This window comes from Vespula pensylvanica, chromosome 24, assembly GCF_014466175.1.
Source record: "Vespula pensylvanica isolate Volc-1 chromosome 24, ASM1446617v1, whole genome shotgun sequence".
NCBI classification, from domain to species: domain Eukaryota; kingdom Metazoa; phylum Arthropoda; class Insecta; order Hymenoptera; family Vespidae; genus Vespula; species Vespula pensylvanica.
Genome location: NC_057708.1, coordinates 440,990 through 456,628, shown reverse-complemented (window position 1 = coordinate 456,628; position 15,639 = coordinate 440,990). Strand labels below are relative to the sequence as shown.

At 35.2% G+C, this 15,639-nt stretch overlaps 1 protein-coding gene across 4 annotated transcripts in view; it reads left to right on the top strand.

The window, feature by feature from the left end:
• The window catches only part of LOC122637149 (probable JmjC domain-containing histone demethylation protein 2C), a 269,736-nt gene that overhangs the window by 66,158 nt on the left and 187,939 nt on the right, over positions 1-15,639 (top strand). For all 4 annotated transcript variants that reach the window (XM_043829098.1, XM_043829099.1, XM_043829097.1 and 1 more), the window contains exon 6: positions 495-583. In XM_043829098.1, coding sequence (XP_043685033.1) covers positions 495-583 — 89 coding nt within the window. The remainder of the gene's footprint in view (positions 1-494; positions 584-15,639) is intronic.

Sequence of the window (15,639 nt, the reverse complement as noted above, 5' to 3'; positions counted from 1 at the left end):
ATTAAAATGTTTCAAATGGCATTTCGAAATTTATCCTCTCGATCTATGCGGAAATTTCTTCATACAAAATTATATTCGTCAATTCTGTATAATATCGAAGTGAAGTGTATTTAACAAATTTTTTATTAGATAGTACGAAATCGTTTCTCACAAATTGTCTCGTGTTTTCTTTCTTTTTTTTTTTTTTCTTTCTTGATTCTTTTTTTCTATAAAAAATTAGATTCAACCATGTAAAATTGAATCGAATGGAGACACATTTTTAAAAATCGTTCATTAAAATGATTAAAAGGATTAAATGGTCGTTGCTAAAAAAAAATTATCTGCTCTTTTATATATTCAATATTTGCATTCTTTCTTTTTATTTAAAAAAAAAAGAAAGCAAAAAAGAATAGTTTTTCTACGTACATATAAATAATAAATTACATTCGAGTTAATTTGTAGGATCGAATAAATCGAATAAATGGAGGAATTAATAATTATTTCTGTTTGCGCAGTCGTGGAGAGTATCATGAGGGGCGAGGTCGTCGGAATGACACCAAGGAGGTCGAGGTCATCGACTGCTCTGACGCACGCACTGGTCGTGGTGAGTGAAATCCAATTTCATTCTATTATTAAGCTTGTCACAAGGCTGGTAATAATGATGATAACATCTATGAGGAGAGAAAAGGTCGTTGAACGGAATTCTCGAAAGGTAAAAGCGGACGACGATAATGAAAGATCACGGCTGTCTTTTCTCTTTGCAATCTCTTTCGAAACGGACCGCGAAGAGAAAACTCGCTAAATTGAACGTTCAACGAATTGAAAATTGACAATTCTCTAAATAAAGGACCGAATTTAGGTTGATTAATATTTTCAATATTCATGATAATATATATATATATATTTTTTTTTTTTCTTTTAATTCTTTATATAATTATAACAACAAAATACATATGTATATGTTGTTATATACATATGTGAAAAGAACGAAAAGAAAATTTTCGATATTTTTTTAATACGAATCCAAAAGAAATTTGAGATATCGAAAACGATAAAATATTACAGGGTAAAAAAAATTTTTATATATAGCAAAAATCGTATGAAAATATTGTTACTTCGTAAAAAAAGTACTAGACACGATACGTATAAAAATTAGTTTCTAAAATTAAAATAGATGGTCGATACATCTAACGATTTATTGTCGATATCTCAAACACTTCTCTTTTTCCATTCTCATAAAAAAAAAAAAAAAGAAAAGAAAAAAAAAAAATCCCAAATATTCTCTCAACTATTCCCTTCATACCTTTCCTCATTTTTCATTTATCTATTCCTTTATTTACTTTCATTATTCTCACTTCATATCTAAAAAAAAAAAAAAAAAGAAAGAAAAAGTTCCGATAAACTTTGCCCATCAAATTTGCACAAACCATTTTAACACTCCACTTACACATAAACTCGACGATAAACGATAAACGATTGAAACGATTTTTATAGAAAAAAAAAAAAAAAAAAAAAGAAAAAGAAAAAGAAAAAAACAAAATAAGGAAAGATGAAGAAGAACAACAACAAAAAGAAGGAGAACGCTACTTACGATAAACTCGATAATAACCGATAAACGACTGAAACGATTTTTATGAAAAAAGAAAAAAAAAAGAAAAGAAAAAAAAAAGAAAGGAAAAAAGAGAAAAGAAAAAAAGAGAAAAACAAAAAGAGAAAAACAATAAAGAAGGAGAAAAGAAACACGTTACGTGAAAATAAGGAAGAAGGAAAGAAGGGAAGGAAGGAAGGAAGGAAGGAAATGTTTAGAGAGACTGGAAACCTGCTTACCAGTAGATTCCCTTTAATACGAGAAATCAATAGAGTCGTGCTTGCTGCACCCTCGAGCTTTCAGGAATCGCAAAAGCCCGGAATAGAAGCGGTTGCTACCTTGCTTCTATATATCTCTCTCTCTCTCCCTTTCTCTCTTTCTCTCCCTCCCTTCTCCTTCTCTCTCTCTCTCTCTCTCTCTCCCTCTTTCTATCTCACTCCTTCTCTCTTACTTTCTTCTCATTCTCCTGGACACGACTGCCCCACCTTCGACTTCGACTCTTCTTCAATTCCCGACGAGACGTCGCGTCTCGCTCTGTATATCTATAACGAGCGACGACCCGCTTCTCCAGAGGCGTTTTCATCGAATCGATTTTCGTCCTTCGACGAAGGATTATACGACGGATTTATTCATCCTTCTTTCTTCTTTCTCTTTCTTTTTTTGTTTTTTTTTGTTTTTTTTTTGTTTTTTTTCAATTTTTTCCTGCACTTTTTCTGCATGCTTTTTCTTTTTTTTTTTTTTCCCTAATTTTTGTCCCCTTTTTTAATCTTCGATTTCTTTTTTTCTGTTTTCTTTCTTTCTTCTTCTTCTTTTTTTTTTTTTTTTTTAAATTCTTATTGACCACGAATCCTTTTATAAATTTTATTCCGAAATCGTGATGTTCGATTCGAAATAACTATTCAGGTTATATTCAGATTATTCGATCTTATTGGGTCAGTTATTATTTATTGATGTGGTTATTATTAATATACGATTGGGAGAGTCTATTTTGATTTTATAGAGATGTCCTTATTTTACAAGTATCAGTTTTTAGTCGATCGGGTTTTGAATTTTTGTTACTTCTTCGTCGGTAATTTATGTTCGGGTAATTTAACCTTCTTTATATTCTTCTTTTTTTTTTTTTTTTTTTTTTTAATTTTTCTTTATGGTTCTTTTTCCTTGTGTTTTTTCTTTTCTTTTCTTTTTTTTTTTTTTATTCTCGATAGATTCCAATTATTTTATAAATTTTGTAATATCGCGATACTCGATTAGAAATAGCAATTGGCTATACTTAAATTATCTAATCGATTTTTATCTTATTCGATTACATCAACGGGATGATATTAATATTGGATATATAATTGATCTAATGATATATTTGAAATGATCTAATGAAATAATTAATATTATACGATTAATATCTTTTTGATTGATCCAAGAATGATTGAGAGATTCTCAAAGAATGATTTTTATTTTATATGATTGAATTTTTTTACCTTTATTTCACGAATGTGTCACTAGCTTCCAATCGTTTAATAAATTTTCTTTTATCGAAACGTTCGATTTAAATGGACATTTAAATAGCATTCGACTACTTTTAAATTATCTAATCGATTTTAATCCTTTTGGACTAACTTTTTATTTATCATTTCGAAATGATTTGGAATTTAGATATCCTAACGAAAATTAATTGATTAACTTTAATTTGAAACAACGTAAAAGTTTTTAATCATTTAACATTGGATTTGTTTTGGAATTCCATTTGATGATATTTCGAATGATCCAATTAAACCTTTGAAATATTTTATAATTCTTATAATACAAACTTTCTGGTAATTAATCGAAATGATTAAATAAACAGTTCTTTATATATATATATATGTTATCACATATAATTAATTATTCGTTCATTAATTTATTTATTTCGAACGATAAACAAATAATCGAAAAAAGAAAAAAGAAAACGTCAAATTACCTAATAATTAATTTCTATCGTTGTAATTATTTCGAAGATCTGTAACGTTCGTATTTTTCAATACGAATCTAAACCATTAAAAAAATAATCGCATCAAAAAAAAAACAACAACAACAACAGCAACAACAAGCTTCAATAATTTATGTAATTATTTCCATATAAACTAAAAAAAAAAAAAAAGAGAAAAAAAAAGAAAGAAAATAACAATTACCTAAAACCAATTAATCAAAAAACAAACAAAAAAATAATAAAAAAAAAAAAATAAAATCAACGATTACAACGAAAAGATAATCTAGAAAAGAAAATGAAAAAAAAAAAAAAAAAAGATAAATAAACGATTTCTGATGAAACTTTTTTTTTTTTTTTTTCGATAGATGGATATCGATCGATAACGAAGGTAATAAAATAGGTGTATAGGACAGGTTCATAAAGCTCGTTAAACGATTCCTCTTGGTATTGAGTACCCGGAATTCTTCGAGTACTTCGATATCGTCATTGTCGTCGCGTGTTAGTGACAGGTAAACGTCGACGAGTCGTGTCACTAATCGGGTTGTCCCGATGACGCATAGCTTTCATAGTTTACACGCGTGACGCTCCTTTCCAGGCCGATCCACGCAACCTGGAAACGAATCCGACATTAATAAACGATCGATCAATGAACCTCGTTTTCTCTCTTTTCCCTTTCTCTGTATTAGCTTGTGTATCTACGTGTACGTTCGTACGTGTATAAGTGTATACGTGTGTACATGGGTTCGCAATTTTTTTTTTCTTTTTTTTTTTTTTTTTCTTTTTTTATTATTTTTCTTTCTGCACTTTTATTTTCATTCATTTATTTTTCATTTATTTATTTATATCTTTTTTTCTAGGGTAGGCCAATTATTGTTCTTTTTTTCTTTTTTTTTTTTTCTTTTCTTTTCTCTCTCTAAACTTTACCTTCTTTTACGTTAGAGTAAGGTCACGCGAACCTAGTAATTTCTTCGTTAGTTAGGTTTGCACGTAACAACGATTTACCCTGAAGCCTTCGTGAGATAATCGTGAAACGTACTAGGTTGGGCTGGGAAGAAAAGAAAATGATTTATGGATATCGAACTGGTCGGAGGAGAAAGGAAAAGGCCGTCTTGGCGTTAACGAGATTGTAAGGTCGGTAGAGTCGAGAGAGAAAGACAGAGACAGAGACAGAGATAGAGATAGAGATAGAGAGAGAGAGAGAGAGGAAATCGACTGAGTTTTCTTCTTAAAAACAACAAAAAAGAAAACGGAGAAAAATAAATAAAAAAGAAATAAAAAAAAAGAAATAAATAAATAAATAAATAAATAAATAAATAAACGAAAGGAAAACAAGAAAGAAAAAGTTCCAGTGAAAGAAGAAAGGGAAAGAGAAGTAGAAGTAGTAGTAAAAAAAGGAAGTAAAAGAAGTAGACGAAGAAGAAGAAGAAGAAGAAGAAGAAAGTTCTTTCGAAGCGGATAACTCTTTTCTGGAGGACGTGTACGCAAGAAACTCTTGAAAAGTAAAAGAAAAAGAGAATGAGAGAAAAAGAGAGAGGGTGAGAGAAAGAGTTGGATTCAAAAGTTTCCTGGAGAATAACTCATTAATGATAGAAACTTTGGAGAGTCCTTTGGAAGATGAAGGATATCCCTTGAAAATTTCTAACCTTTTCGCTTTGGCCAGCAACTTTTTAAAGTTCCCGCTCGAACGGTCATCATCAGAGGGCACACGGAATTTCATTTTCCCTTTGGGTTGTCCCGGAACAAATCCGATCTCTTTCTATCTCCTTTTTATCACTTCTCTTTTTCCATCTTCTTCTTTTTTTTTTCTTTTTTTTTTTATTTTTGTTCCTCTCTTCTCCGTTCTTTTCTTTTCGATATGAAAATTCGCGAATAAATATAAAAACGTTATTCTTTTTGTGTGCGTTGTCTTTTGTGCGTCTATCATTTTATTCGGAAGTGGTAAAATTTTTTAAATTAGAAAATTTTTTGAAGATACGATAGTACGCGACGAGAGATAATCGAGAGATTGTACGAAAGAGAAGATACTTTTTTTTTTTTTGTATATTCATCTTTAATCGATTAAGTATATGGTTAGAAGGTATTATTTCGATTGCTATTTGATTTGTATTAATTAACGATATTTTGATATATATATATATATATACGTTTATTTATATATGTGATTATTTTGATTAATATATATTATTATAATAAAATATCATGTACGCGATATAAGCGATCGATATCGCGTCTGGTTTGTTTATGCTTCCATTATAAATACTGATCATTTATTTATATAAAATATTAATGATTCATTATATCGATGTAAACATTTTAATTAAAATACTGTTTTTTTTTTTTTTTTTTTTTAATCAATCTTGATTGCAATAACTCGCGTACTTGTACGTAAGCACAGATATTTCTTATATATAAATATTAAATGTCGTAAAAGAGATAATAAAAAATACAATGTATTAAAAAAAAAAAAAAGAACAGAAAGAAAAAAGAAATAAATAGGAGAAGAAAATGAAAGAAAAAGGGAAAAAGTAAGAAAGAATGAAAAAAAGAAAAGAAACTTCCGACTAAATCGTTAAGATCAATGATCTATCCGTCGACGATCAAGGGTTAACGTGATAACACGCACAAGACGTTATAGACATGCAGATAAATAGATAAATTCAGATGGTCGGCATCGCATAGCGGCACTTTGGTAGACGGCCAGAGTGAGCCGAAGAACTTCTCCCGGAAGCTGGCTTATACGAGTTTCGAAAACTTGCCAAAAGGGATTAAAGCCACGACTACTCGCCCGTAACCGAACTTACCGCAGAGTTTCGAGACGATCCGCGGAAGCGACCATTAAGGGATAGTTTCGAAAGTAGACAGAGTTGCTGGATGAGCTTTCATAGCTACGTTTTAACTATCGTTTCACGCGATACTTAGATCTATATTTATATATACCACACATATATATATATATATATATATATATATATATATACTCCATCCAATTACTATGTCCTGATCGAAAGGAATGCGCGTTTAGTATATTTTCAAACGAAAGAACGAACGAACGAAGGAACGAACTGTAAACGTCAAAAGAAGAATAAGAGGAATAAGAATAAGAAGAAGGGGGATGAAAAGACGATCGTAAAATTAGCCCTCGTTCGAACAGATATATCAGAAAAGCCGAAAGAGCGATAGCTTTGATATCCAAAGGAGAATAAATATTCCCGGGCTTTACTCTATCTCTATCTCTTTCTTTCTCTTTACGTTACTATGTTCTTTCGAGGGCGAAACATTCGTAAACTCTCGTCCATCTCTACCCTCTCTCGGTATTTCCCTGGTAGCCGGCAATTTAAAAGGATCGTGCGGGGTGGTTGCCCGAGTGTGCTTGTATTTTGGATATATCCCGATATGGTACGAACGATGGAAAGAGACAAAAATATATACAGACACGGACGGATAGAGAGAAAGAGAGAGAGAGAGAGAGAGAGAGAGCAAAGACGCGAGGGTTGGTCGATGGAGCGAGCACCGTGTGCGTGCGTGCGTACGTACGTACGTATGCGTGTACCATTTACCCGTGTATGTCTCTCTGTGTATAGGAGTGTGGGTGTGGTAGCAGCCTGTGAAGAGGAGTAGAGGGTGGATTGAAGCTGCGAATCCAGAATGGGAATCGGCACTCGAGAATGGCGAAAGGGGGTTGCGTAGAGCGTGTAAAATACAGAGAGTAAGAGAGAGTAGGATAGTGGCTGAAACTGTGCGCCCGCGCACAAGTATGGGCACAGACTTACACATACACGTACACGTACACACGGAAAGAGAGAGAGAGAGAGAGAGAGAGAGAGAGAGAGAGAGAGAGAGAGAGAGAGAGAGAGAGAATGCTTTTGAGGAAGAAGAACGGGATGAAGAGAAGAGGGTAGTTTGGGGTGGTTGGGGTTGGTCGGACCGGTGAGGGTTGGGGCGGCGGTCGCGGTAGCTGTATTGATTCTCGGGCAGGTCACGTTGGTGGGGTGTGGCGACGGTGAATAGTAGGAGAGACTGTGTGTCTGCTTGCTGCTCCTACTGGTGGTAGCTTTTAGTAGTAGTAGTAGAGAAGGATTCAAAACCAGGGTTGATGGTAATGGTGTAGTGGTAGTGGCGATGATGTGGTGGTGGTGGTGACGATAGTGATGGTAGTGGTAGTGGTTAGTGGTGCTAGTGGTGGTGGTGGTGGTGGTGGTGGTGATGATGGTGGTGATGGTGAGAGAGGGAAAGGAAGAAGGGAGTTTGACCGGGTGGTGTTGGCGCGAAACACACCCATCCCTCATCCCCTCATTCCCCTTCATCCTACTCCGCTCTACCCGTTATGCCAGTGCTATGTCCAGGGTTAACGCAAAACATCGCCCTGCAAATTAGTTCATTTTCCTACTCGATTATCCCCTCAAATTCCTTTTATTCCTTCATCGGTTAAACCGAATCGCTCGATTGCTGATGTTACCGATGTTAATGTTCCTACCGTTGCCGTCATTGTTACTTGTTGACGCTGATTTCGCATTGACGTTGACGTTGACGTCAACGTCGACGTCCACGTCGACGTCGACTTTGTTTTTGTTTTTCTTTAAATTCCTTTTATTTCTTGATCGGTCAGACCGATCGGTTAGGTCGATCGCTGATGTTACTGACGTTACTGTTGCCGTTATCGTTGACGTTGATTTCATGCCGATGTTACCATTGTTTATTGCTTTTTCCTGTTTATTGTCTCGGATTAAAGTGACTCGATCGAGTTCTTCTCTCTTCCGCATTGTTTTTTCCATATTTTTTTTTTTTTCTTTTTTTATTTCGCTCGGTTACTTTTTTCCCTCTCTTTTCTTTTCACTTTCTGTATCTCTCTCTCTCTCTCTCTCTCTCTCTTTTTTTTTCGAACTTTTATCGACGAACGTCGAACGTGCCTGATAGTTTTTTCGAAAAATAAAAAAAGAATTTCTGTTTTTTGCTTTTTTGAAGGAACTCTTTTTAGGATCTATATCTCGCGATACATCGATCATCCTCATCATCGTCTTCATCATCGTCCTATTCCATGATCGTACGTATACGACCTTTCCCTGAAAAGGATCAATATCCCCGTAGACTTTGTAGAGCATCGTACTCTTGATCTTTCTGGAACGTTAAACAGGAATTTTTAATATCACCGAGGTAATTTCTTCGTAGTATGTAATAACGTGCATTCGTATCACTCACTCGTTCAAACTCATCCTCCGTTAAGTACTCCACCCATCTTTTTTCTTTTTTCACTTCTCTCTCTCTCTCTCTCTCTCTCTTTTTTTTTCTTTCATTCGAATCTGTTTTCTCTCTTTTATTCTTTTTTTTTCTCTATCGAACGCGATCAAAAATTGAACAACAAATTTGTAGCGAAAGTCACGAGAAAGAGAGAAATATTTCGTATGATCTTGGAATTCTTGCGATAAAAAGCAAACATGCTCTTCCATCAAGAACAGATCACAAATACATACATACATACATACGAACTAGTTAAATTCCTGTAACGAGTGTTTCGAAATCGAATTCGGTTCGTAAAGGCATAGGATCATTTATAACGCAGCATCTACTAGTTGGGAAAGGGGTTGACCCTGGGAGTTTCTCCTTGAATCCCTTCTAGCAAGGGTTGTTTGTCGCCCCACCTTTTCTACCCTTTTCCAACCCTCTCGCAATATCGTCGACGTGCAAAGAGAGCTTGCACACGAGAGAAAGACAGAGACAGAGATAGAGATAGAGACAGAGACAGAGAGAGAAAGAAAGAGAGGAGGGTGTATTGGATTGGCCGTGTGCACGAGCTACCCTTCCTATCTCTTTCTCTCTTTCCTTCTTTTACCGAAGTCAATGCAACACGTATAGTATATATATATATATATATATACATGCCTGTTTTCTCTCTCTCTCTCTCTCTCTCTCTTTGTATACACACGTATGTATATATCCGTCTAGGTTTTCTCGTGTATATAAAGGGGATTGGTGGGAGTGAGAAAGGTGGAGAACACCATGAGTATATATACATATATATATATATATATATATATATATATATAATGTGTATATATATATATACGTATGTGCACATATGCGTACATATGTGTACACACAAGTAATCGCGAAGCAAAGGAGTGTACCGTGGCGCCAGATCGCCCCGTTCCACCTGTTTGTACGAGAGAGAGAAAGAGAGAGAGAGAGAGTTTCACCGCGAAACTTGCAGTTTCCAACAACAAAGTTCCTAGCTGGCCGAACTACTCCCGAATGACGTGCCAGATCGATACTTCCTAAGCCGCATAAATAAAGCCACTTCTCTCTCGCGTTCCACTCTCTTTCCCTCTCTCTCTTTCTCTCTCTCTCTCTCTCTCTCTCTCTCTCTCTCTCTCTCTCTCTTCATCGTTCTCATTCCTCTTGCATCTTCCGCATTCGTATCGCCGATTTACGTATTACCATTCCATAACTTTTCTCTCTGTAACCTTTTGTCCTTCTTTTTCCTGTGTTTTCTTTTTTTATTTCTACAATTTTTTCTTTCTTTCTTTCTTTCTTTCTTTCTTTTTTTCTTTTTATTCGACAAAACTCTCCCGAGACGTTCTTTCTTCGCAACTTCGAAAGTCGTTTCGAATTCTTTCGTCCTTCTATCTTTTTATCGTTAACTTCGTACCCTTTAACGTTCTTTCGTTTCGATCGTAAAATAGTTTCAAAAAATTTTCGATTCGTCGAATAAAATAACGAAACGGTCGCACAAAAACAGAAAAGGGATTACCAAAGATATATATATATATATATATTCTCTCACTGTTTTATTATCTCTCTTCTTTCTTCCTTTTATTTTTTCGCTATTTTCCCTTCTCCCACCCCCTTCTCTCTCTCTCTCTCTCTCTCTCTCTTTCTCGTCGATATTGATTGCCAATAAATTCCGCGTAGCGGTACCCAGCAAAACGTAAAGGTAGTCATTTCGTTCACGGTTCGCCGATTCACAATGGGTTTCCGCGTACAATCCCGAACTCCTGTACGAGTACAGTATGGGGTGAAATTAGTAAAGGGGTCCTCACACGAAATCTAACGGGGAGAGTTTGTGCTTTTGAATTAAGGCAAAAATAATTCAACTATTATGACTTTTGCAAGAATATGAATCGAAATCGATCGATCGGGACGAACAATTTCTTATACATATAACATACATACATACATACATACATACATACATATATGTATATATATGTGACGTGATATTTAAATAAGAAAAGAAACAAAGAGAAACGAAGAAAAAAAAGAGGAGAAAGTAACGCAAATTATATCCTGAAGTGATTGCGTTAATGTGGGTTTCCTTCGATTGAAAAAAAAAAAGAAAAAAAAAAAAGGAGAACAGAAAGAAAGAAAAATGTTAGAAAAGAAGAGAAAAGAAAAGAAAAAAGTAAAACGTGCGAGAAATCATCCAACGAAAGTTATTCTTCGTTCTCTTTGTTTCTTATCTGTATCATATTTCGCGTGAAAAAATTAAAGAATGCTTACGGTTACGAAAGAAGATGTACTGAGATAATCGTAAGGTATACCGGGTCTCATCATTTTTTTTTTTTTTTTATGGTGAGAAGAGTCATATAATTTTCATTTATATGGAATATAATCTCGGCCATATAGAAACCCACATACACGCATACGAGTGTAAAAAATCGTTGTAGAAATAATATGATTTTTCGACGATATTTTTCTTCGTACATTTTCGTAAGAAAATTAATTGTACGACAAGAGTTTATTTTACGATTTTATTATACGATAAAAGTTTTTCATCCTTATCATTCGTCGAATTTTTACGCAAATATTGTAACTATTAGTTTTTTTAAATGGATCATTTCCTATAAGTATCCACTATCAAAGAAAAAAAAAAAAAGAAAAAAAATCTGGAGCTTTTAAATCGAGATAATCGATCGATCACTCGTCGCCTTCCTTTTTTCTTTTTTCTTTTTTTTTCCTGTCAACAATTATGATTTTTTATTAATTATTATTTCTTCTTACAATTCTTTGATCGATCGAGTTTTACATAGGCATTGATATGCAATTTTTATTTTTTTTATTTTTTTTTTTTCATTTCCTTTTTTTTCTTTTTCAATTTACAAAAACTAAGAATAGATAGATATCGACAATAAATTTTTATTCGCGATAGACGTCGAAACGTTTCAAAATTCGATGATAGAGATTATTAATTCTAGTCTTCCAGACTGTCGGATGAAATAGCGTGAGATAAATTACAGAGAAGAAGTTCAAAAGAAAAGAAAAATAGAAAGAAAGAAAGAAAGAAAGAAAAATATTAGAAAAATTTCTTTCGTGAGATACTTACGTGAAATATACGTAACAGTGTGTATATATATATATATATATATATATATATATATATATATATATACACTAATGGAGGTTAGAAGTAAACGCGCCGTTCGTTTCTATCGGCTTTAAAACGGATCTTGAAAATCTCTCTCTCTCTCTCTCTCTCTCTCTCTTTCTCTCGGTCACACACATACACGTACACATACACACATATAAAATGAACCTTCGTGAAAGTAGCGAGACTCTTCTTGTTCAAAGTCATTTCAAAATTCTATCATGAAAGAGAGAGAGAGAAAGACAGACGACGGATTACGATCGAAAATTCCCATAGCGTCGAATCGTTTGAAAAATTAATTTAACTAGTCTGGAGATACGTCTATAGTTTTTTTTTTTCGCTTATTCCAATTTTTTCTTTCGTTTCTTTCCTTTTCTTTCTTTTTTTTTTTCTTCTTCTTCGATTATTTTCATATTTAATCCTCACAAAATCTGTTTTTGACATACGTAAAAAAGAGAGGAGAAAAAAAAAAAGAAGAAAAGAAAAGAAATGAAAATTGTGTAATATGAAATTGATGATAGATATGATTTATATTACAGAAAGAACGTCTTATAGAGAGTATAACTACGTGTATATGTATACGTATCAAATATACTTTATTCTCAATAAATATTAATTCGAATACGAAATCGTAGATAGATACGATTAATTTTTCAAGAAAAAAGTAAAATAAGAGATAAGTAAACGAGACTTATTAACGAAAAAAGAAAAAAAAAAATTGAATTAATAAAAAACAAATCGGACGAAAATTTATTTTAATCTCAAAAAGTTACAAATCAACAAATTAACTTCATATACGAATGAATCGTGGTACAATCGAATGATAGGGATGGGTGAAGAGAGAAAAAAAAAAGAAAAAATAAAAAAAGAACCCCCGTCGAGTTCTTCGAATCGATATCATCCCACACACACACACACACACACACACATCAACGATGAAAAGCAAAAAAAAAGAAAAAGAAAAAGGAAAAAAAAAAAACAGGAAAGTCAACGAGAATCAAGGCCACACGATCGACGATCTATCCTCATTCTTTTTCGAACGATTAGTTCCGTTGTTTTCTTCTTAAAAAATTACAAGCAATGGGAACAAACCTCGGTAACTCTTCGATGTATTCTATTATCATCTCGATCGTAGGCAAAGTGGTAAGTACGACGATGCAGATTTTTATCGATCTCTTTAAAGTACATCGTCGTACAACGTTTACATGTACGAACCGTCTACATATTCGCCCACACACACACACACACACACACACACACAAAGATACAAATAAATACCAACAGAGATCGAATACAGATGCATACGAATGAATGCATCGAGAAGCCGAAGTTCTATGGTCAAATTTATTTGACGCTCTCGCGTAGTAGTAGTCGTTCAGTAGCACTCGACGTACACACTTGTACCCTGATCTGTGAGAGAAACGAGATAGATAGAGATAGATATAGAGATAGATAAAGATAGAAAGAGAGAGAGAGAGAGAGAGAGAGAAGGATGATGGCCGAGACAGAGAGGGAAAGCTCGACAGTTTATCGGGTATGCATCAGCGAGCCGAGTTTGCAATATTATCGTCGCTCGCGTGACGCTCCTTGTTTCCGAAGGCGGCTGGTTGCTCGTTGCAGTTGGCTGGAAAGAGAAAGAGAAAGAGAGAGAGAGAGAGAGATCGGGTTAGCTCGAGAAAGATGGATACAGTGTGAGAGAGTAAGTGAGAGAGAGTGAGAGAGAGAGAGAGAGAGAAAGGAAAGAGGATAGAGAAGCATTAGCGAGCACAGTCGGAGTGGGGATACGCAACCCCGGCAACGTCGGACGGACTGTCGGTCGGTCGGTCGGTCGGGGGGGGGTATTGAGGGGAGTGGTGGGGAGTGGAACGTACGTACCGTAGCGTAGCGGCGGGCGGCGCGCAGGCTATAGTGGGCGTGGTGGGGGAAACGATTCCACGAAGCTCAGGAAGTACCAGTAGACGGCAGCACTGCGGACCGCGCGTATCGCAGTTCGCGTCAGTGCCTCTTACGCGGTTTTTCGTCCTCTACGTCGAGTGCGGCTGCTCTTCGTCGTCGGTAGTTATATATCGGCTTCGGTGTATAGTAATACGCCTCGGTGTACGTCGTAGTAGTAGTAAGCTATCGTTTTATAACGCTTACGTTCGTTCGTTCGTTCGTTCGTTTGTTCGTTAGTTAGTTAGTTAGTTAGTTAGTTAGTTAATCAGTTAATTAGTTCGTTCGTTCGTTCGTTCGTTCGTTCGTTCGTTCGATAAATCGCGCGTCGTGAAGATCAAAGAAGGATTCGTTCGACTTGTTCTTGTTCTTCTTCTTCTTCTTCTTCTTCTTCTTCTTCGTCGTCGTCTTCTTCTTCTCGGTTAGTTGTACCCTTCTAACCAATACCGGTCTCCATCCGCCGCCCTCTCTCTCCCTATATATAACATATATATATATATATATACATACACATATATACGCACACAAACGTTCGTCGTACAGCCCTCGAGACTCTCGAGGCCCACGGCCGCCCTCTTCGTCGTTACGCTTCGGCACGTCGCTAGATTCTCCTCGGCCCGTTTCCTTCGTTACTTTAAACTTAAACGAGAATAACACTTGCGAGTAATAGTGGAGAAAGGAATAACGAAACTCGAGGAAGAAAGAAGAGAAGAGAGAAATTAGACTTCACGTATTCGTCGTTATATGATATCGTTGCGTCGAGAAAGAAAGAGAAAGAGAGAGAGAGAGAGAGAGAGAGAGAGAGAGAGAGAGAGAGAGAGAGAGAGAGAAAACACTCTCGCATACACAACACACATCACACATATATCTGTACACGCAAGGTGATTATTGCTAATACGTAAATCGTTTTATGTTTATTTATTATTTCTTTTTTCTTCTACTTTGGAATAAGTTTCTAAAGAGACAAGGAGAAAATATATTCGTTGTAAGAATCTCTCTCTCTCTCTCTCTCTCTCTCTCTCTCTCTCTCTCTCTCTCTCTCTCTCTCTCTCTCTTTCTATTTCAACTCGTACTCATACACGTATTAGTATATCGTCGATCTAGATTCTCTTGTGTAACCAATATCCATCTATTTACTCACACACATACACACACACATACACACACACATACATACATAGATATAAACGTAATAGATCAGACAAGAAAATTATTTATTATTTAAACCGAGTATATCTCCGTTCAATTACAACGTTCCGTTGGGTGTTATAAGGTTAGCCGCTTGGAAAGAGTTCTCCTATTTTTCCCTCTCCCCTCCCCCTCCCCATCCGCCCACATATATACTCAGCGTCCTCTCGCCCGTCCACACGTTCCCCTCCACCTCATCTCGCTTCACCTCCTCTCACCCCCCCCCACCCCGTCTACTACACCCCGTCCGCCCGACGATAACTAAACTGGCCTCGAAAATTCACGGAACGCGCCCGTACACGGCCATCTTTGTTTTCTCTTCCGTAATAAAAGAGGGAAGTGCGATGGAAGAAAAAAGAAAAAAGAAGGAATGAAGAAAAAAACATATATATATATATACATATGTATGTATATAAAACGAAAGATCGTTTAACTCGAGCGACAAGATATAGCAAAAAAAAAATATATATATATATATACGTACATACGCATTATGTACGATATAATATGCATATTACATTCATATATATATATATATATATATATATATGTGATGTGTGTGTGTGTGTGTAGGAAGAGAGAGAGTATATTTCAAGGACACAAAATACGTTGGCGACTCGTGCAACAAAA